The sequence below is a fragment of the Phocoena sinus genome, chromosome 2 (assembly GCF_008692025.1).
Source record: "Phocoena sinus isolate mPhoSin1 chromosome 2, mPhoSin1.pri, whole genome shotgun sequence".
Taxonomy (NCBI): domain Eukaryota; kingdom Metazoa; phylum Chordata; class Mammalia; order Artiodactyla; family Phocoenidae; genus Phocoena; species Phocoena sinus.
In genome coordinates, this window is record NC_045764.1 from 29,661,287 (window position 1) to 29,681,422 (window position 20,136).

Sequence of the window (20,136 nt, forward strand, 5' to 3'; positions counted from 1 at the left end):
TCTTTGTCCAAGAATAATAATATAAATAACATTTTTGATAAAGTAGAAAGTGTCTCAAAAATCACTTTTATTTTCTCTTCACTGAAGTTACAAATGATTTATGTGTTTACTTTTCTGTCATACATTCTTATTCCTAAAATGAAAGGAGAGTTAGATGGGTGTCTTGAGTATCAAAGCATGGAAAATACACTCTTTGGAATTTTGTATGGGAAATTCTCAAGCAAGGGATCCTGTGGTCCATGTCCTTTAACATCAGCAACTGTTTGCGCCTTTTCAAGGAGCAAAATGTAGACGCAGCATGGGCGAAATGATCTACGTGTTTCCTTGATAGTGTTCTTTTAGCTTACAGGTTGAAAGAATACTAATTAACCTGCTGTAAACCATGGAATAGTCTTTATAGATTGATAGGTTTTAATAAAGTCTTGCTTAGAAATGTGATGTGGAGTAGGGTTCCTCTCTCTCGTAGCCTTTCTGCATTGAGTTTACAAAGTTTCATCCTGAAGACTGTGTGCTCATTACAGATCCAAAGTGAGGAGCAGAGGGGAGGAGCAGCCAAAGTTGGATGCTAAAGCATCCAGCTTTAGCCTGAATGGATGTAAAGTGAAGAGAAACACTGTGTGTTTCCATGGTGATACCATGGCACTGATTGTAGGTCAACCTCAGGCAGAAACCAAGGAGGGGCTCTGGGTGGATGGAGTTGTGTGTAAAGCTAGCCAGCTTCTGTCTTTCCTACCCATCTTTCATCCATCTTCCTTCCTTCTATCAGTCATCAATCTATCCTTTCAATTTATTCTTTCTATCTCCATTCATCTACCTCTCTTATCTGTCTTACTATATTATCCTCATTGGTTGCTTCAGAACACAAGATCGCCCTACTTATATAAATTTGCAGTGAGTTTGACATAGATAGTCTGTTGGACCTCAGTCTACCAGATGCTAAAGTAGCTCCAGAGTTAAAAATAACTGGACTTTCTGCGTGGAAAAGGAAACGCAGCGAGGACATTTTAGCCCTGATGCTTGGGACGCCTGAGGAACCTGCTCCTGCCGCAGACGCTGGATCCTTTACGTAACACATGAGCCAGGCTGGTGTTTCACACACTTTAATAATGGAATAATCATCGATTTCCCTCTGTCCTTTCCCCACATGGCCACTAAATAGCTAAATAATCACCAGGCATTTTCCCTGATTATGAATGCAGCATCTGTCCAGTCACTTATTTGAAGTCATTCTGTATGTTGGTGTCTGCTGCTCATTTGTCATTAACTCCATCAATACATAGTCCTGGTCTGTAAAACAGAGGGGTCATACTCGGTTCTGTAGGACACTGACCCGTGAAGGTGTCACAGCCCGGCTTTGAAGATAAGCCGCTCGTATGTATATGTTACAGAAACAAACTGTAAGCAGCCATCTGAGGCCTCATGAGACTTGTGCAGGAATCTGTGTGGCCAGAGCGCAAGGCTGGGATGTCACTGAGACAGGGCAGGGGCTGGGGGCATGGAAACAGGCAGTGAGGTGAGAGGTTGTCCCTGAGGAGGGTGTCCGGATCAGGCGGAGAGCTGGGCAGGACATCTGGTGGCAAGAATGCTGACCAGTGTTCACAGAGTGGAGGCTCGAGTGGAGACTCTAGGTGTGGCTTTCATGGGAAAAGTTTTGGACTTGGACAGAGGTGGTTTTCTTCTTAGATCTGGGGGCCTGGGCGAGAAACATAACCATTATTTGCACCTCGATTTCTTACCTGTAAAATCAGTTGTTATAAGGATGAAAAGAGATTATTTAGGACGCATAGGACAGGGCCGTGTAGTTAATACTTCTGGCTACGCAGGCTGCACACTGTGTTGTGGTGCTTACCAGGGAGTATGACTGTGTGCTGGTAAAACTTTATTTCCAAAAACAGCCCGCAGGCTGGATTTGTAGTTTTCCAACCTGTGATTTAGATAAAATTCGTGGGGTGTGGAAGTTATTCAATAAATAGTGTCTCCCTTTCCCTCTTGTAGGTTTCGAAAGATGATAGCAGCCTGGGATTTCTGAGTCGTATCTGGAGGTTCTCCGAGCTGACTGCTTAGTGGCATGACTTAGTAGTGGAGCTGAAATAGAACACCTGTGTGGAGATACTGACTCCGCCTCCCACCCAGCCTTTCTGAGTCTGTGGGGTCAGGAACCTGAGTGGACGCCCCTGTGAGGCCGACATTAACATCTCCCCTTTAAAGAGGAGCTGTGGCTTCACGCGGAAAGCGCCTGTGTTCCCTTAGGCCAGGATCTTAACAACTGGAGCTTTCCAAAGTAAGACCACATTTAAAATGAGAGTGAATAGTGAGTGTCCTTTGAGGTTGGCTTCAAGGGAGGGGCCCCCCCCCAATACTTAAATGTTCATCTGAGAAACTTTTAAAACTTGAGATCAACTTTTGTCTTTTAATATTTCTACTAGCTTAAATGGTTGATCCTCAGCCTTTACTATATGTCTGCCTTTACTAGTGGGATTTTTCTTTTCCTATAGATTCTTCTTGTTGTAGCCTTTTCTTTTCCATTTAGAGAAGATCCTTTAGCATTCCTTTTAGGGTAGGTTCAGTATTGATGAATTCTTTTAGTTTCTGCTTGTCTGAGAAGTTCTTTATCTCTTCTTCAATTCTGAATGGTAACCTTGCTGGGTAGAGTATCCGAGGTTGCAGGTTTTTACCTTTCAGCACTTAAAATGTATCATGCCACTCCCTTCTAGCCTGCAACATTTCTGCTGAAAAATCAGCTGATAGCCTTATGGGGGTTCCCTTGAATGAGACTCTTTGTTTCTCTCTTGCTGCCATTAGAATCCTCTATCTGTAACTTTTGCCATTTTAATTATGATATGCCTTGGTGTGGGTCTCTTTGAGTTCATCTTGTTTGGGATGGGACTCTCTGTGCTTCCTGTACCTGGATATCTGTTTCCTTCTTTAGGTTTGTAAAGTTTTCAGCCATAACTTCATCAAATACGTTTTTACCCTCTTCTCTCTCCTCCTTCTGGAACCTCATAATGTGGCTGTTAGTGTGCTTGACGTTGTCCCAGAGATCGTTTACACTGTTCTCATTTTTAAATTTGCTTTTCTTTTTACTGTTCTTCTTGTGTGATTTCCATTATTCTATCTTCCAGATCACTTATGTGTTCTTCACTATCACCTAATCTGCTTTTCCTTCCTTCTAGTGTGTTTTTCATTTCACTTATTGTATTCTTCAATTCTGACTGGTTCTTTTTTAAAAAAAATACTTTCTAGTTTCTTACTAAAATTCTCACCATGTTCATCTGTTCCTTTCCCAAGTTTAGTTAGCATCCTTATTACTAATGCTTTGAATTCTTTATCTGGTAAATGGTTTATTTTTGCTTCATTATCTGTTGTGAGCACAAGTCATGTCTTACCCCCAGGTTGTGCTGGCAGCTCTCAACTTTTAGGAGGAGGGGCTGAAAATGGAGGGGTGAGGGCTGCAGCCAGGTGTGAGCTGGGCTTCCCCTCTGCTCGATGGCGTCAACACCCTGTCGGGGCCGGGGCAGGTCCCAAGTTGCTGGAGAAGAAGCCCTGAGGGTCAGGTCCAAGCCGGCTCCATTCCCTTTAAGTGTATGTTTTCCGCGCTCCCCGCACCAGTCCCCTCGCCCCAGCAGTGCTGAAGCAAGAGCTGCCTGTGTGGGCTCTCAGCGGGGTTGGGGGGTTTGGCCACTGACAGAGGTCAGGGCTGCTTCTGACTCGCCACCTGTGTAAGTGCTGCTAGTGGTTGCCGCCACCCCACTCAGTCGCTGCTTTGGGTCTGAGCTGCTCTGAGTCTTACAGCTGGGCCCTCTCCCCATCATGAAGCAAGAGGGACTGGAGCGGTTGCTTGGCTGAGGCTATGGGAAACCAGCAGCTGCTGGAGCAGCCCTCACTCCACCCTGCATGGGAGCAAGCTGGCATGCACACTCCTCACCGTGGAGCCCAGGCTTCCCACAGCCCTCCCGTTAGTCCATGGGCCCTCCAACCAGCCAAGGGCACTCATCTTCACTGTGTCAGACCCCAGGACCAGGGAGCCTGATCTGTGGCCAAACTGCTCACTCCCCAGGGCAGATCTCTGCTCCTGTGATCTCCCTCTTCCTCTGAGTCCCCTCCGTGGGGCACAGCTCCTGACCACATCACTTCTCTTCCTACCCTATTCCATGTGGCTCTTTCTTATAGCCCCAGTTGTACAGGAGTCTTTCTGCCAGTCTCCAGTTAGTTGTCGGTGAGAATTGTTCCACACGTAGATGTAGTTTAGATTTGTTCATGGGGGGAGGTGAGCTCCACATCTTCCTGCTCTGCCATCTTGATCTCCTCCTCAAAACTTAAGCTGAACTTTGGGTGAAGAACAAGCTGGAAGGGGCTGGTTCATCAGGCTAGGATTTGATGGCAGGACTGTGCAGAGCAGCTGTGGGGTTGGCTGGGAAAGGGAGAGCACCGGAGGGAAACACCCGGTAAACAGTAGGTGTCTACCCTGTGCTCAGGTGGCCTCCCAACAGGCCAGTTTGTGCTTTTCCCACCAACACACCCTCACACACGTGCTCCTTGCCCTGTCACGTGCTTCTGTTTTCCTCTAGGCATCCCCTCAGGGAGCAAACTGGTTTGAGTTTATAAAATGCTGAGCAGCAGCACAATTAGCACAAAAAATAGCTTTCTCGTAGTTCTATTGTCTTCAAAGAGCGGTCGGTTTGTTTTAGCACCCAAAACGCTCAATAGTCAGTAGCGGGCTGTGTTTTCATTTATTTATGTTGTTTACAGCTCCATGTGCATAAACTAGTCATGTGTTCCGTGGGCTGGACAAGACTGCAGTGAGCTGTGAGCTGGTTGGGTCAGGGTGCCCTCTGGTTTGATCAGATGTAGCGAGCACCACCACCAGGAAAAGCGGACTTAGCAACTTGTGTGTGACTCATTATAACTTTTCATTTGTTTGCCGTATTTTTATTAAAGCTTTAGTGTTTAGCTCTTTTAGGAAGGATGGCTTGGTCAGAATATTAGGGAAAAAATTAACAGTTTCAGAAAAATTCAAGGGCACAAATCAGCATTTTGGGTACATTTGAGCTTGTAATTGGGAAAGGCTGTTGCACGTCATAAAGGTTATCTGTCCCAGGTACTTGGCACTTGGGGGAAATGCCAGCCTAGCAATGGCTCTTGAATCTCTGGCATCAGCAATTTAATTCCTGTTCTAGTGATAAGCTTCTTTCTCGTATATTTTGGATTCCATAGGTCCTATGTTCTCTTGCTTTGTTTTATCTACTGTTTCATTTCATCTTAGACACTTATTTTCAAAAATACGCTAGCAGTAAGTATAGTCCTTGGGACCGACACGCCTGATAAGAAAAAAAGTCTCATTAATGGAGGAAGATGCTAATCAGTGGTGGTTTTGGCCAGCTCTCACTGGGGTAGACACCTGCAGAATCCGTAGTTGATGGAGTTAATGAGAGCCGTGTAGATCGGGGAGGTTTCCTGCCCCACAGATGTGAATAAGATTGCAAGAATCTAATTCTGGACCCCATCAGAGCCAAAACCTTGTGAGAAGGGGCCAGGGACAAGCATGTGTGCGCGTAGTGCAGGATTTTATATAACTTAAATGAGTCTGTATTTGTGAGCAGAGGAAATGTCAAGGTGAATGATACGAAGTGCTTTCTTCTTCAATTATAATTATAAGGAAATAGAAGGCACACACAGATGTGACTGTGTCTTCACAGTTGAGTGTTCAGCTCTACCTGTGAAAGCATTCTGAACTTCCCTTTCCTTCTCTTGCAGGTGACATCACACAAAAAGGATATGAAAAGAAGAGATCGAAATTGATTGGAGCCTACCTGCCCCAGCCTCCGAGTACGTAAACCTTGATGAGTAGCATAAAGCATCCCATTTTAAGAGTTAACTGCAACATGCAAGAGAACAGCTGAGCACAAGTCCTCCCTCAGTCCCCAGTCTGCATGCAGATCATGCCATTGAGGTGGCACTAGGCACATCCTACTCCTTTGTGTGATTGCAGGATATTTTGTGAATTTAGAAGATACATACGGCTTTTCTATAAATGTGCCTAATAAATTTAATAGGTACTTTATTCATAGAGCTGCAGTAATATGTTTGATTACTTTAAAATGGCTACAGTCATAAAAAATATGAGGGCATTTACGGTTTAAACATGACTTTTGTCTTAGTGAGTTAAATTTATTGATGATGGTTTAAATTAATCCAAGGTTTTCGTTGACGTCATTGGTGGGGGGTAGAGGGCCAATCTAGAAATCTAGAAAATAATGTAACATCCTGCCTGGTATTATAAAATCGTAAAGGTTGGTTGTTTTTTGAAACGTGATTGTCAACGTAGTGGATTCTTCCCCAAGTACACATTCTGTTTAATTCCAGCGTTTTCACGTGTGCAAGTGTGTAGAATTTCTGCCCTCAAGCTGGGTTCTGTACATTTCAGGGAAAGGAAGATGATACTGGGCTGCAGTTGTAACACTCCGTTCTGATCTAAGCTCAGTTCAGCCCGAGGGCAACCTTGAGAATTTTCTGGGCATCAGGAAAGGCGTAAAGCTAACACAAGTCCTCCAGGAGGAAGGACAGCAACAGAAATAGACTCTCCAGTGTTCAGTGTTGGAACAAATGTGAAGCTCTGCTGAGCCGCTTCTGCTAGAAGAGGTTCAAGTCTGCATGTGCAGGCCCAGCGCAGGCCCACCGGCTCTCCGGGCTGTGACACAGCCTCCAGTGCTGTGGGCGCAGAAGGAGTGTCCCCACCTGTGGCTCACATTCCAGGACACTTAACTTGTGTGTTGAGTTTCTTCTGCTTTTTTAGCTTCGTTTGGTTGTGTGTGATTTCTTTCTTTTCTCGGTACTTAAGAAAGTTAACATAAAGATGGACTGGCCGCGCAGGCCTGCCTTAGCTGACGGCCTGGGTTTTCCTGCTGTCTAGTCTGTAAAAGGAAGAAGCTCTGCGCTGTCTGAGTGGATGGAAAATAAGTGTGTTGTCTAGCTGACCCCATGTGTGAGAGACTTCAGAGCACACGTGGGCAGACGACTAGATGTGGTCTCCCCGCTTTCCTCCTCTCGTACTCCAGCAGAGCTGTTGTGATGAATTCCTGTCTGCACGTGGCCTCTCCTGGTCTTGGAGGAAGGCTGGCGGGGAGACCGTAGGCCCTTTGGGTTGCTAGATTTTATTGTCCGTGCCTTACCAAACAAAAGTGAAACAGAAGCAGTTCTGCACCTTCCCAGAAGATGGCTCTGGAGCTGCGACAGTGCCAGGAACGTGGCTGACCCGTGTTGCTGAGCGCTGAGGGTGGCCCTGTGTGGCGTGGTCCCTTTGATGTTCTTTATGCTGTTCTGCATGGGGTCAGCCGCTCTGCTCGGTGCTGTAACAAATTTAAAAAAAACTAAAGTTTGAATTAATTAGTTTTTTTTCAACTTGTTACAGCAGCGAATGGAGCTGCCGTGGTCCGGTGTAGACTGCAGCACAGTGAAGGAGCCCCGAGAAGAATGCTGCAGGCTGGCAACATCGGGGTGTGTGACATCCGAGACGCCGCGGTCAGAGAGCGGGCGGCCAGCACCGCAGGAAACCGGCCACTGTTTTACTTTCGTTTCGGTGAGCGCACTTAACTGAGAGAGAGAGAGAGAGACACACACACACACACACACACGCACACACACCCCACGGCAGGGCACGTTTGCAATGGACTGTCCACCTAATGCCTTTCTAAACAGAAGTGAGGGCTCAGCCTTGGGGGAACATAGGAGGTCCTGTTTCTGAGCCCCTGTTCTCCATTTGAACTTGTGCGACTTATCGAGGCCACAGTGCTCCTTGGGCAAAGAGCTTGTCACAGACCCCGGACCATGATCATCCTGCTGACTCTGGGCCCAGTTTTTGAGTGTTTTCTATTAAAATATAATACTCGGTTTTTACAACCATATTTTTGCATTTGGAGCACCACTTACGAAACTTAAGAAAGAAGAATGCATGACAGATCATACAGTTCTTCCTAAAATTGTTGATATTCCGCTAAACTTTGTCTCATAGCCAGAGACCTGGGTGAAGGATGAACTCTAATGAATCCTGGCCTCTGAGATCTGCTTCAGGGAGTAAGGTCTGTAGCTCCATGGTATTCCGATCTCCAGAGGGCAGTTATGGAGTCTTGAAATTGAAAAATTGAACCAGTTAATCATAGAGTGTATTCTTAGAGGTCGTGATCCTATTCAGAGGTCAAAATTATTTTAGTGAGCAGTATTTTGAATATAAGAAGCCCAGAAAGATGAGTTCAGTGCGCCTTTTAGTACAATAAGGAATAAGCATTTATAAGCTTCAGGGTTTTACCTCAAATAAAAGGCATTGTTTGAGAATCAGGTACAGACACTAAGCTGTTATGTCACAGTTGGCCCCCAGGATCTTAGAGGAGGGAACCCAGCCAGGTCTCTCCGTTGTAGCTCTGCCCTCCTCTCCATGCCAGCCTGCTGACGGGCGTGATGCCTGTCTGTGTGGGGAAGAGCGGAGCGGTGGTAGGCGGGCGGTGGGGTTGGGCATTAGCTGCAGGGGCCCCGTCGCGATTTCTGTATGCTTCACTGCTGCACCTGTGGATGTGTGAGGCTGTGAGAGCTGCTTGGGAACACTGCTCCCTGGCCCTTGTGGCCACGCCATTCCCACTGGGAAGGAGAAGGCAGGTTCACACATGAAGCTGGGATTGGGCGACCAGATGCCCAGGTAGTTTTGCAGTTCTTATTGCTGATCTGTATTTCTGAGAAGTTGCCCTGGATGAATGGTCACACGTATAAGACTGTCTCTGGGAAGCAGTAAGGAGAGCACGTGGATCTAAATCAGAGAATTCTTTCTTGACTAGGTCAGTCTTAGACATGATTCTTTTGGTGTAGGATCTTTTTTTTTTTTTTTTTTTTTTGCGGTACGCGGGCCTCTCACTGTTGTGGCCTCTCCTGTTGCAGAGCACAGGCTCCGGATGCGCAGGCTCAGCGGCCATGGCTCACGGGCCTAGCTGCTCCACGGCATGTGGGATCTTCCCGGAACGGAGCACGAACCCGTGTCCCTTGCATCGGCAGGTGGACTCTCAACCACTGCGCCACCAGGGAAGCCCTGGTGTAGGATCTTTATGAGAAATACCTTGTTTTCCTTTTTAGTTACCCTTATCCTGCCATACACTTTTCTAAAAGTAGTTTGTGTTTTGATGAACTTTACTTCTTTTTTTTTTAACATTATTTTTATTTATCAGAGAAAAAGTTAAGACTTCTCTAGAGGGACTTCCATGGTGGCACAGTGGTTAAGAATCCACCTGCCAGTGCAGGGGACATGGGTTCGAGCTCTGGCCCAGGAAGATCCCACATGCCACAGAGCAGCTAAGCCCATGCAGCACCACTACTGAGCCTGTGCTCTAGAGCCCATGCTCCACAACAAGAGAATCCACTGCAATGAGAAGCCTGCGCACCGCAACGAAGAGTAACCCCCATTCAACACAACTAGAGAAAGCCTGCGCACAGCAACGAAGACCCAATGCAGCCATAAATAAATAAATAAATTTATATATTAAAACAATTTTTTTAAAGACTTCTCTAGAAAGTATTCTAAAGATATTTCAAATATACTTTGGAGATTTGTTTGGGACACACGATTATGAATTAGGATGGCTTCCACAGCCTTCAGCAACAGCTGAGCACCCTAGTCTGAGCTCCCATGCATTACCCCATCCCAGGCAAAGTGCTGGGGAAGCAGGTTTTTTCCTGATTTTCTTCTCTGCATAGAAGTGAGTGACTGGGGAACCCAGTCAAAGATACGCTGTCTTCAGGGAGCACAGTGTTGAATGCTCACCTAAAGCTGGATGAGGGAAAGTGTGCCAGAGCTAGAAAGAAAAAAGAAAATTATGTATTTAATGAAGTAAGGGGTCAGAATATATTGAAAATCATTATCAAAGAGAAAATATTATTCAGGAGAACTTATTTGGTTCTAGTTGTCTTGCAGTTTTTCATTAGTCTTTGAAACTATATATTTTTCATTAGTCTCTGAACCTGATAAAATTTGTGAAAATAGAAGATAAAGTCCACTCTCTACCACTCTCTCCAGGGGTATCTTAATCACGTGGTGTTAGCTTCTGTATGAGTCTTCACTGCTTTCATGACAAGGCCATGGTGATGTGAGGTAGTAACATTCCAACATTACCATAAATAGTGAAACTTTCCTTGACCAGATAGTCCCTCTATTCTCGTGATGCATGTGTTGGCTAGATATTACTTTCCACGTGATTGGCATCAAATGTTTCTGAGTGGTGAGTGATTTATATAGATCCAGTCTTCTCCAGGCCCATCTCGCCTTTCCTCCAACAGCAAGCGTCCTGTGCTCAGTTACAAGGACTTACTGTGACTGTATAGTTGTGAAAATCTTGGTGAATTCGGCTATCGTGACCAGAGGGCAAGTCTGTCTGTTTCCTTCCTGCTCACTGGGGATCGGCTGTGGGATCCACGTGAACAGCCTCCTCAGAGAGGAGCCTCTCGTGGTTAGGGCGAGTTTACTGTCCACGTTTGCTCTTCTGGAGAAGGCAGACGGCCCCACCCGGAGTGCAGACTCATCTGCATCAGAAGGGCTTCACGGATAGCAGCCTGACCTCTCTTCACCTCCTCCAGCCTACATCCGATGTCACACTGCATGTGAGGCATTCTGTACGTGCTTGTGCCCTCTGCCTGTACCTGTGCATCTTTTAAAGCTCAGTGCAGTGTCACTTCGACAAGGATATCTTCCCTGATCCCTGGGGTTAGGACAGGCCATTGTGTTTTATATTCTCCAGAAAATGAAGCTTACTGGCACTGCTGTGGTTGATCGGTTCTGCTTCTTCACATTAACAACTGCTCTGCTTCTCTGGAGCCAGGTGCACAATTTGGTCTATATTTTCATCCTGCCACAGAGTTTGTCTCCCAAAATGCAGCCCTTACTTCCCTGGGTACAGCAGTGTGTTGCCTGTCTGACCTGGGTTGTAGGGACACAGAGCTGGTGCTGGGGAACTTCTTCGGCCATGCCATCTGTTCATGATGGATGGGGTGTAGCCTGCAAGGTTAAATGCCAGAAAAAGAGAAATATGAGTAGTTAAATCAGGGTGGCCTGTGACTTAGCATGAATTCTTTCCAGACTGAGTTGCTACAGGAAATGAACTTTCATGACCTAAAGGTAAATGACCTCTATCCTAGGTAAGCCCTGGTCATGATCTTGATACACAGCTTGCTACTCTCAGTTGTCTAAGAAGTATTCTTATTTTATCACACACAGCTGGTGATTATTGATGGGTTTCTTCTTCTTTTTGGTGACATGAACCAATCAGGTTCCTCCCCCAGACACCAGTAGTTAACAGGGAACAGCTGAGCCTCTACGGAAGGCGGAGCTGGGCATGGAGCAGTGAAAGTGGTGTCTACTTTGGGTCTGGCTCACATGGGTTTTTGTGGACCATCTATAAGGAAAACGCAGAAATCTGAAGCCCTGATCCTGACCATATACTCTCATTGCCTCCGAACTTACCTGCTGAGCAAAGCCAAGTGCTGGGATGTGGGGATGAGACACAGATGCACGATGGTAGGGGCTCTTGTGAAACCCTGGACTCCAGGTCCTCTGTACTTTTCCAGGCATGAGTCCCTATGAAAATTCAAACATGAATAGGAAAATGGTTAGCAAATTTATACTGATTTGTTGCAAGGCTTCATGCTAATGGAGGGTGAGGTAGACAGAGTGACAGTAATGTAAGAATCAGGCCAGCATGGTCAGGGAAGTGTTACAGTGCTGACGGTGAGATTTCTGTCTATTTTGTGCTGTTCTCATTTGCGTCAGTATGAAGTGAAAGTAGTAAACTTCTCACCTGTACTACAGTTGTACTGTTTGTTTTCTGGCAAACTCCTTGATGGCACTTACGTTAGAAATAAGTGCTGTTGTGTGAAGGAAAGTATAAGTAGGTGCTAGAAGAGAATGGGACAATTCAAAAATTGTTTTTGTACAAACTTGAAATATGGAAAAATCCTTGTCAGTTTTACCAACTGCCTAAAGCATGTTTTCACTTAAGTGAGAGCCCTTTGGGTGCCCGGTGAGGTCGAGGGACCCTGAGATCCACGAATGCTGTGTGCAGGGAGCAGGGAGCCTTGAGTCATGGTGAGGGTCCTGGGAGTAGCAGTCACTCCTGTATTAATGTGTCCATGTCTGCACCCCAACACATGTGGGAACCGAGGTTCAGAGGCTGAGCGATTTGTCCCATTATGCAATTAGTAAAAATAAGACGAGAATTTGAATCAAGATGTTTGTTTTAAATCTTATATACATTTTTATGCAGGTTATCTTGTATACATCCTTCATGATTTCTTTTAAAAATATGTTGAAAACCAAGGTTTTTCAATGTATTTCCCTTACTGTCTGAATTTAGAAATACTTTTTCTAGAAGGTGTCTGTACTGCAGGTCTTCTGGCCTATAGTGCACCATTGTGTCTGGGTGAATGGACCAGCCCCTGTGGGCCTTATTCTTAGGTTAATAGGAGGATTACTGTGATTTCTATTATCTAGTTTACCATAGTGTTAATGAAATACCTGCACTTATTTAATAATCTGAAATTGGTGGGTTGTTTAGGTGCCAGAACTATATTGTTAGGATTTTCTTCGGGGAACCTTTCTTTTTTTATTGAAGTAAAGTTGATTTACAATATTATGTTAGTTTGGGGGAACCTTTCTTAAACATGTGTTAGAAGTAATTGAAGTTCTAATAAAAATGGCTTATTTCTCTGCTTTCTCTCCCTTGGGCTTAAACAAAGTTTTTACATATGGAGGGAAAAAAAGCAGTTGGAGGAGTGAATAGCGATAGGACAGGGCAAAAACTTGGGAAGAGTGTTTCTGTGTGACAGGAACCTGGAGGCACGAGTGGGAGGTGACTGGCGAGGAGGGTGTGGTGGAGGGAGGTTGGCAGTCAGGGAAGCAGCTTAGGGCTCAGTTCTGTGGTCCACAGGGTGTAGAGACATGAACCAGTCAGAGCCCTGCTTGGATTGAAGAGAGAGACTGACATTCCGGGCTGTAGTGGCCCTGGTGGCAGAGAGGGTGCTGGGAGCTGCAGGTGGCGTGTGACTGTGAAGGCGCCCGGGCAGGGCTGAGCGCTAAGCCTGGTGACCTTTCTAACCTTGAGGATAAAGTGTAGGGTGGGGAAGAGAGGAGTCCCAGGGGATGGAGGTGTTTGAGGAAGTGGAGAGGTGGGGTGCCATGTGCAGAAGTGTGAGGTCCCAGGAGGATGCACGCTCAGCAGCGGGACGAGGTGTGTTTTACTCTCTCCTGTGCTGTCCTTTTGTTTCCTCTTTTCCTCTTATGCACCTCTGGTCTTCTTCCTCTGATGAGTTTTATTTACAGTCCCGTGGCAATTCTAGAGGAAACAAAAGCTCTCTGAGATTGTTGTATATGAATTGATGAGTTGCAGCACTCTGCACGAGCCTTGAAAATTTCACTTACTGGTTCAGCAGTGCTTCCTGAGACCCTCCTGTGAGCCAGGGGCAGCACTTGGCCAGAGGCAGACAGCCAGTCAGTCATTGCCTTCTCTGGGCTCTTAACCTGCCCCTGTCCCAGGCAAGGATCGATGTGTGCACACCTTCATGTCACACAACCTCAGCAGTTTTCACCTGCTCTGAGTTTGTTCCTGGGCAGCAGTCTGTAATTGTAGCAGTTTCCATCTCTCTTTATAAGAATGCTCTTGAAGAGTAGTTTTGTGGTGAGATCACAAAAATACCTCTTCATGGATTCAAAGTACCAGCTGGACTTGGTCCACGTGACCATTGATCATTGCACCTGGAGTGCAGCACTGAACAGTACGTAGCCTCCGCTTCAAGGGCCTGGCCTCTGCTTGGGCTCTGAGTGACAGCAGGTACCCAGGAGCACCAGGAAAGGATGCCCATCACAAATGGAAGGGCACTAGTGAGAGTGGCACAGACTGCTTGAGTTCAAGACCCAGTTCTGGGCCTGCATTTTCTCTCAGTGAAATGGCAGAAACTTATGTCATATGCCTATGTTAATAAGTTAGTAAATATAAAGTGCTTGCACCAGTGCTGTAAAGTGTTGGCTGTTCCTATCAGTCCTGCCTAAAGATGGGAAACTGAGGCTCAGGGTCAGATCGTGATGGCAGCAGATGGGGCTCCAGCTCCAGAGCATGGCGGTGTCCCCAGTGCATTTCCCCTCAGTTTGTGTGGGATCTGAAGCTAGTGGTGCTTAATAGATGTTTGTCAGAGAAGAGATCCAGTCTTGATCTCTGTCTCATTTTTGCCTGAGGAGAATTTTTCATCACCCTTGCGTTGCGTGTTTCTGGACAGTTACCCCACCTTCCTTGGGATGCCTCACCTTGTGTCGTAGACACACTGGTCACCTTGTGGCTTTCCTTTGAGCTAATTTTCACCCGTGCCTGAATGTGAGACCTCAGCAGTGCTGAGTACTGTGTTGTAATTATGTGTTTTACTAATTATTCGTGGTTAGCCTTACCAGGAGGGAGCCCATCCCAGCAGCAGCATGTGGTCAGCTCCTCTTACTGTGGGTCATGGGCCATGGGTTATACTACCCCGGCTTCTCTTGTGGTACCAGGTCATTCTAATTTGGAGTTGCGTATGTGACTGAGGTACCTTTAAGCTACCTCAAATTTCATTTACAGTGAGGTCAGATAAAAACTAATGATTGAAATATGCACACTTACATTTTAGTCTCTTTTAATGTCCTATTGCTAGTGACCTGTTGAGGCTATTCTCCTTTTGTCTAATTTATTCATTTCTTTTTAAAACTTGGGTTGTAAACTCTATTTTTCAGCCTATGAGAGTAAATGTTCACAGTGCTTGTATGCAGACTTAGCTTTCTGAAGACAGATGTGTAGGGACTGCAACTGGTGAGAACTAACCTACAACTCTGTATAGCTGGTCTGTAAGTGCTATGACTACACTTCCCAGAGGAAGTACATGACAACCTAGGGACCTGGAAGGGGTCAAGGTTGAAATTAATTCCAAAAAGCATATTTGAAAGAACTAGATGGGTAACTACTGAGATTCAAAGCTAGATGTGTGTGTGTGTATCAGGCACTGTTTAACCTCAGCAGCTCCAAGGTGTACATTTAGCTCTGCTTCTTCCCAGAGCTGCACTATGATGTCAGTAAATGGATGAAGTATAAATCCCCAGGACAAGAGAATGGGAGAAATAGTGATGTGTTTTTAAGCTATATAAGGTAGATGATTAGAGGCACCTTATTTAGCCAAGGGGAGGAAGACAGTAGATGAAGGTGTTGACGAAACCACAGCGGGGGGTGGGGGTAGGCGTGGCATCTAGGAACAGGCGATCCACATCCTCCCCGTTCCCCCAGAGATGTTTGCTCTCTGGAGAAAGGGAACCAAGAACCTCTGGAGTTGGGGACACCTGGCAGTACTGCACCCAGAGGCCCTGAATCAGAGCGCATTTGCTGGAGAGTGAGAATAGCTCCAGCTAAACACTGAACACTGTGTTTAGTTACAATACAGGAGACTGGACGTCTCTTCTTTGGGTAAATGGAACAGCCCAGGTAAAAGACCTACTGGAAGTAGATCTGGTGATGCCCCTGCCATGGGAAGAAACGCTTGCTTGCACCTCCTTCAGTGGGATTAAAGAAGAAGTTATAAAAGTTGACACAGGAGAAAAGAAAAAAATAAACAGATTTTACATAAAGATTATAGTATCAGAATGACATTTAATAATTTAACTTCTTGACAATAATTGACAGGAAAGGCAATGAATATAAATAATTTTCAAATAAATATATTTATACAAATTAAAAATTTTTTAATTTACAAATAATTTTGTTTAGAATTCTAAGGTTCAATGTGAATGTAAATACCAGCTAACTACTGTTTTCATTATGAGACTTAATAGTAGTCTTTGATTTCATAAATTCTGTGCATCTGTTTGACAAAAATACAAAGTAATTTTTTAAAAGATCTGAGAGACAATAGCTGGAGGAGACTTGGAGCTGTGAGCAGTTCAGTGACAAGGACTGTTAATTAGCAATATTAATACTCTTGCTAGATGAAAAACCATGGAACCTAACCCAGGTCTGCAGTGCAGGTGTCTTTTGTACAGTTCTCACATAGCAAACGTAATACGTAGGGCCCACAAACATTCCATTAAAAAGTGAGGTTCAGAAATCACCAGCATAGGAGGGATATTAAATCTCAGGGATGAATAGCTAACTCTCATGGAGCCATCACAGAAAACCAGGGACCAGACAGTTTTTTGCTAAAATTGCAACCCTTTTCTGAAGAAGCAACAATTAATCTTTAATACTCAGGGCTCAGAATTACTTTATTTCTGAACTGTAGTGATTACATCTTTCCCGTAGTACCTAGTTTTATCTAAATTGTGCCTCTGACTACTCTAGTTCTGAATAGTTATCAAGATTGTTAGAGTTAGATCAGCTTTTGGCCAGTATCATTGAATCATTTTTATCTGACCATGTAAACAGTTTTGGTAATTCTTCAAAGCCATATTGAAATACAACTTGTTCAGTTGTTTAGCATCAAATGGAGTCAGATTGCAGAGAGTTTGAAATTTTGAATGAACAAAGATGAAAGTTTATGCTCCATCCTAGTTACCTGGATTATATTATTAAAATATCCTTTAAGACTTATTTGCAGTTGCTTTTAATTTAATGATAAATGTAATTTAAAGAATTATTGCTTGTAGCTTACTTTGCATCACGGCACATGACATAACAGGCATTTGTGACGTGAAGGAGCCTGGACCGGTGTTTCTGAAGGCTGTAGTGTCGGGGCCCTGAGTCGTGCCCTACCCCGTATACTTCTTCCTTTCCTGTTCATTGTCCAGGATGTCCCAGCCCTCCATGCCCACTCCCCTGTGTGCTTCAGCTTGGCTGTGGGAAAGCAGAGAGTCAGAGATTTATTCTACCAAATGATTTGTTTTGCAAAATAAGTTAACTCCAGCTGCCAGTAAACCTCTCCTTACTTTTCTGTTTTCCTCATTAACGCAGGAGTGGATCAAGCGTTGCCTCCAGAGCGCCGGGCTCCAGTTACTCCTTCCTCCGCCTCTCGCTATCACCGCCGGAGGTCCTCAGGGTCACGAGATGAGCGCTATCGGTCGGGTAAGGCACCAGGTGTGGGGTCTGTAATGTGGATGATGGTGAAATGAACGAGTGGGCACATGTCTGCAGAAGCTGTGTGAGTATGAGGCAGTGAGTTTGGATGTCCCTGTGGTTGGTCATGTGGCCCACAGATGCCATCTTATCTCAGACACAAATATACCCTCTAGGGTACACATTAAAATTCAGTAAATAATAACTCCTTTAATATTTTTAAGATAGTTTCCATTATTTAGAATTTCACAAGAACTTAAAAAGTAACCTCTCATAAGCCAAATTTTGCTTATTTCTTTTAGGTGTTACTGTTTAAAAGTTTGGTTTTACTTTTCATCATCTTGGTTGCTAGTATTTTTTCCTTCTCTTTTAACCTCAGTGATTTCTGTTTTCAAGTACAATTTTCAAAAAAGTAATAAGATTCTTAATAATTTGTATGTTCTCCGTTTATTATTTCCTTTGTGTTTTATGATGTGTATAAGAATGCTATCTTCATAATTTCGTTTTATTGCAGTCATCACCTGGGCTTGACTGGCTTAAATTTCTTTCATTAATTGAGCATCAGGAAACTTGTATTGTGATTAATGTTTTACTTTTTGAAAAAAGTTGTTTTCCCCCCAACATCTGGATTAAAGTTGCTTTTACCTGCTTCCCTAATTTTTAAAAAGAAAATTATCAGTAAGTGTTGTTGCTGGGACACCAGTTCAGGGTACATGTGGATTGCTCATGATGACAACCCAAATGATAACATTTATATATCACTTTATATTTTGCAAAGTACTTGCAAAGGCATTATCTCACTTGGTTTTTATAACAGAAAGGTGAAGTACTTATGACTGTTTCATGTTGCAGAAGAGGAAGCTGAGACTGCAAGAGGAGAAGTAGCTCAGCCAGTTCATACCAAGGTGGGTGGGTCAACCCCGTGAGCCTCTCAGCGTTGTGAATTTTTCCATTAATGGGGGCTTGCAAGATAAACCACCACCCTTCCCGCTAAGGAGCTGTGTGCCTGACTGCCTGGCCCTGCTCTCCTTTCTGGAAGGGAAGAAGGGGTAAGACAGATTTTATGGCATCAGAAATCTTCATCTGCGGAAGCAAGAAGAATGGTCTTGAGAAACTAGGAAGAAGCCCAGTGCAGCTTCACTGCTGCTCCTGCCTTCTTGGCCCGCTCAGGCCTGGTGCCTGGGACAGTATGTGGGGGTGGAGTGATTGCAGGAGTTTGTTCCCAAATCCACCTTCTGTTTTTTCACAGGTATTTTAACTCCTAGCACATACCAAGAGCACACTGTACTCATTCGGGCATCTCAAAGGAGGGTAGCACACACATATGTGCTGTCGACTTGCTATGGAATGTTTCCGTTTTTTCCTTTGTCTTGAGTGTGTTGTTCATTTTATATATCACACATAGCCACACACAGGTAGATACACACATATAGTAACACATACAGGAGACATACAGGTAGATAGCCACATGTAGACATACACATAGATATATATGTAGACATGCACTTAGACACACAGGTAGACACATGTTTACTATCATCCGTGTCTTTAGTTCTAAGAGAAACTGGTCAAGTTCTTATTTCCATTTTATAGATGAGAAAATTGAAGTTCAGTGGTTTTTAATAACTAACTCATCAAATTAGGATGCAAATCTAGCTTTGTCTGACCTTGTAATCTGACTTTTTACCAGATAGAAGATTATATCTCCTGTCCATTTCTAACCTGTATTTTTTTGTGTTAATTTTTAAAATTTAGGTGGAAATTAAATCATAGTACAATCTATGTCCTACATTATATGTCTTTCCTAACGATGAGGGTGGAGGATGATATACCGTAAAAACTTTATATGGCCTTTGATAAGGTATATTGTCTTGTTCAAATCCTCCTAGTTATTTTGGGAAATCAGTAGGACAGGTGGCGGTAGTGGTCACTGTTTTTCTTTTCAAGTAAAAGTCTGAGGGAGGTGAACACAGTACAGTAGGAGGTGGTGATCTCTGGGCCTCAGGTGCGTCTCCGCTCACCTGTGCACACTACCACCCCTCTTTGTGGGCGGAGGGGAAGACTCGATGGAGGGGTGGTGCTGAGGAGAAGAATGGAGGGCGACGTCAGGGGATTGATGGTCACCAGTCCATAGGGACATGGCCAGCACAGCCCTCTGCAGAGGAAACCAGACCCCATCCTGTCCAGCCCCTACCTCAGGCCCTACTTTAAATCACTTAGTTCTCGTGAGCATCACCGTGAGGCAGGGGAAGCTCCGGTTTGCGTTAGTCCTTCCCAATTAGAACTCCAGACTCGGAACTCTCCCCAGTTTGGAGGAAGCTGCAGAGAATTCCAGCAGCTCCTGTCCCTGCGACTTCGTTTCCTATGGGCGTCTCTCCAGGCACCCTCATCCCACTTCCTCTGCTTCTTTCTGGTTCCCTTCACTCGGTTGCCCTCAGAGGCTGTCCTCAACATAACGGCGCCCTGAATTCTAAACACACGTTAGCTGATGACACTCCTCTGCTCAAGAATTCCAGCAGCTCCTGTTGCTCTCAGAGTAAGAGTCGTGTGGCAACAGTGACCCACCATGTGCATGGTCTGGCCTCCTGTCACTCCACACTCTCGTCTTGCACGTCGCCCTCCTCTGCAGCCACACTGGTTCCCTGAGTGTTCCCTGTTTTTGTGAGGCATTCTCTGACCACCCAATTAAAATGGTAAAGCACCATGCCATCTCATACACAGTCCCTTCCCTTTCCAGCCTGATTTGTTTGCATCGACTGCATCTGTTACCCCTGGCATGCTCTCAGTCATCTGTCTGTCCATCTACCCATCTGTCAATCATCTCACTATCTATCTGTATCAGTAATCTATCATCTGCCTACCTACCTGCCTATATCAATCATCTATCTAGTTAGCTGTCTGTTGATCATCTGTCTACCAAGTTGTCTATCAGTCAATCATCTATTAGCTATCTATCATCTACCAATAATCTATCTATATACACCATCTATTTATCTACCTACAATCTGTCATCCGTCTACCCACATCTCTCTCCATCTGTCAGTCAGCTCTCTAC

General features: G+C 44.8%; 1 protein-coding gene across 3 annotated transcripts in view; it reads left to right on the top strand.

Moving 5' to 3' along the window:
- DIP2C (disco interacting protein 2 homolog C) overlaps nucleotides 1–20,136 on the top strand; it is a 372,892-nt gene that overhangs the window by 177,375 nt on the left and 175,381 nt on the right. The window contains exons 2-4 of one of the 3 annotated variants that reach the window (XM_032623322.1): nucleotides 5,755–5,826; nucleotides 7,409–7,576; nucleotides 16,980–17,090. In XM_032623322.1, coding sequence (XP_032479213.1) covers nucleotides 5,755–5,826; nucleotides 7,409–7,576; nucleotides 16,980–17,090 — 351 coding nt within the window. Of the gene's footprint in view, nucleotides 1–5,754; nucleotides 5,827–7,408; nucleotides 7,577–8,027; nucleotides 8,076–16,979; nucleotides 17,091–20,136 lie in introns of those variants that run through there. The other 2 variants (XM_032623323.1, XM_032623324.1) reach the window with 2 other exon arrangements.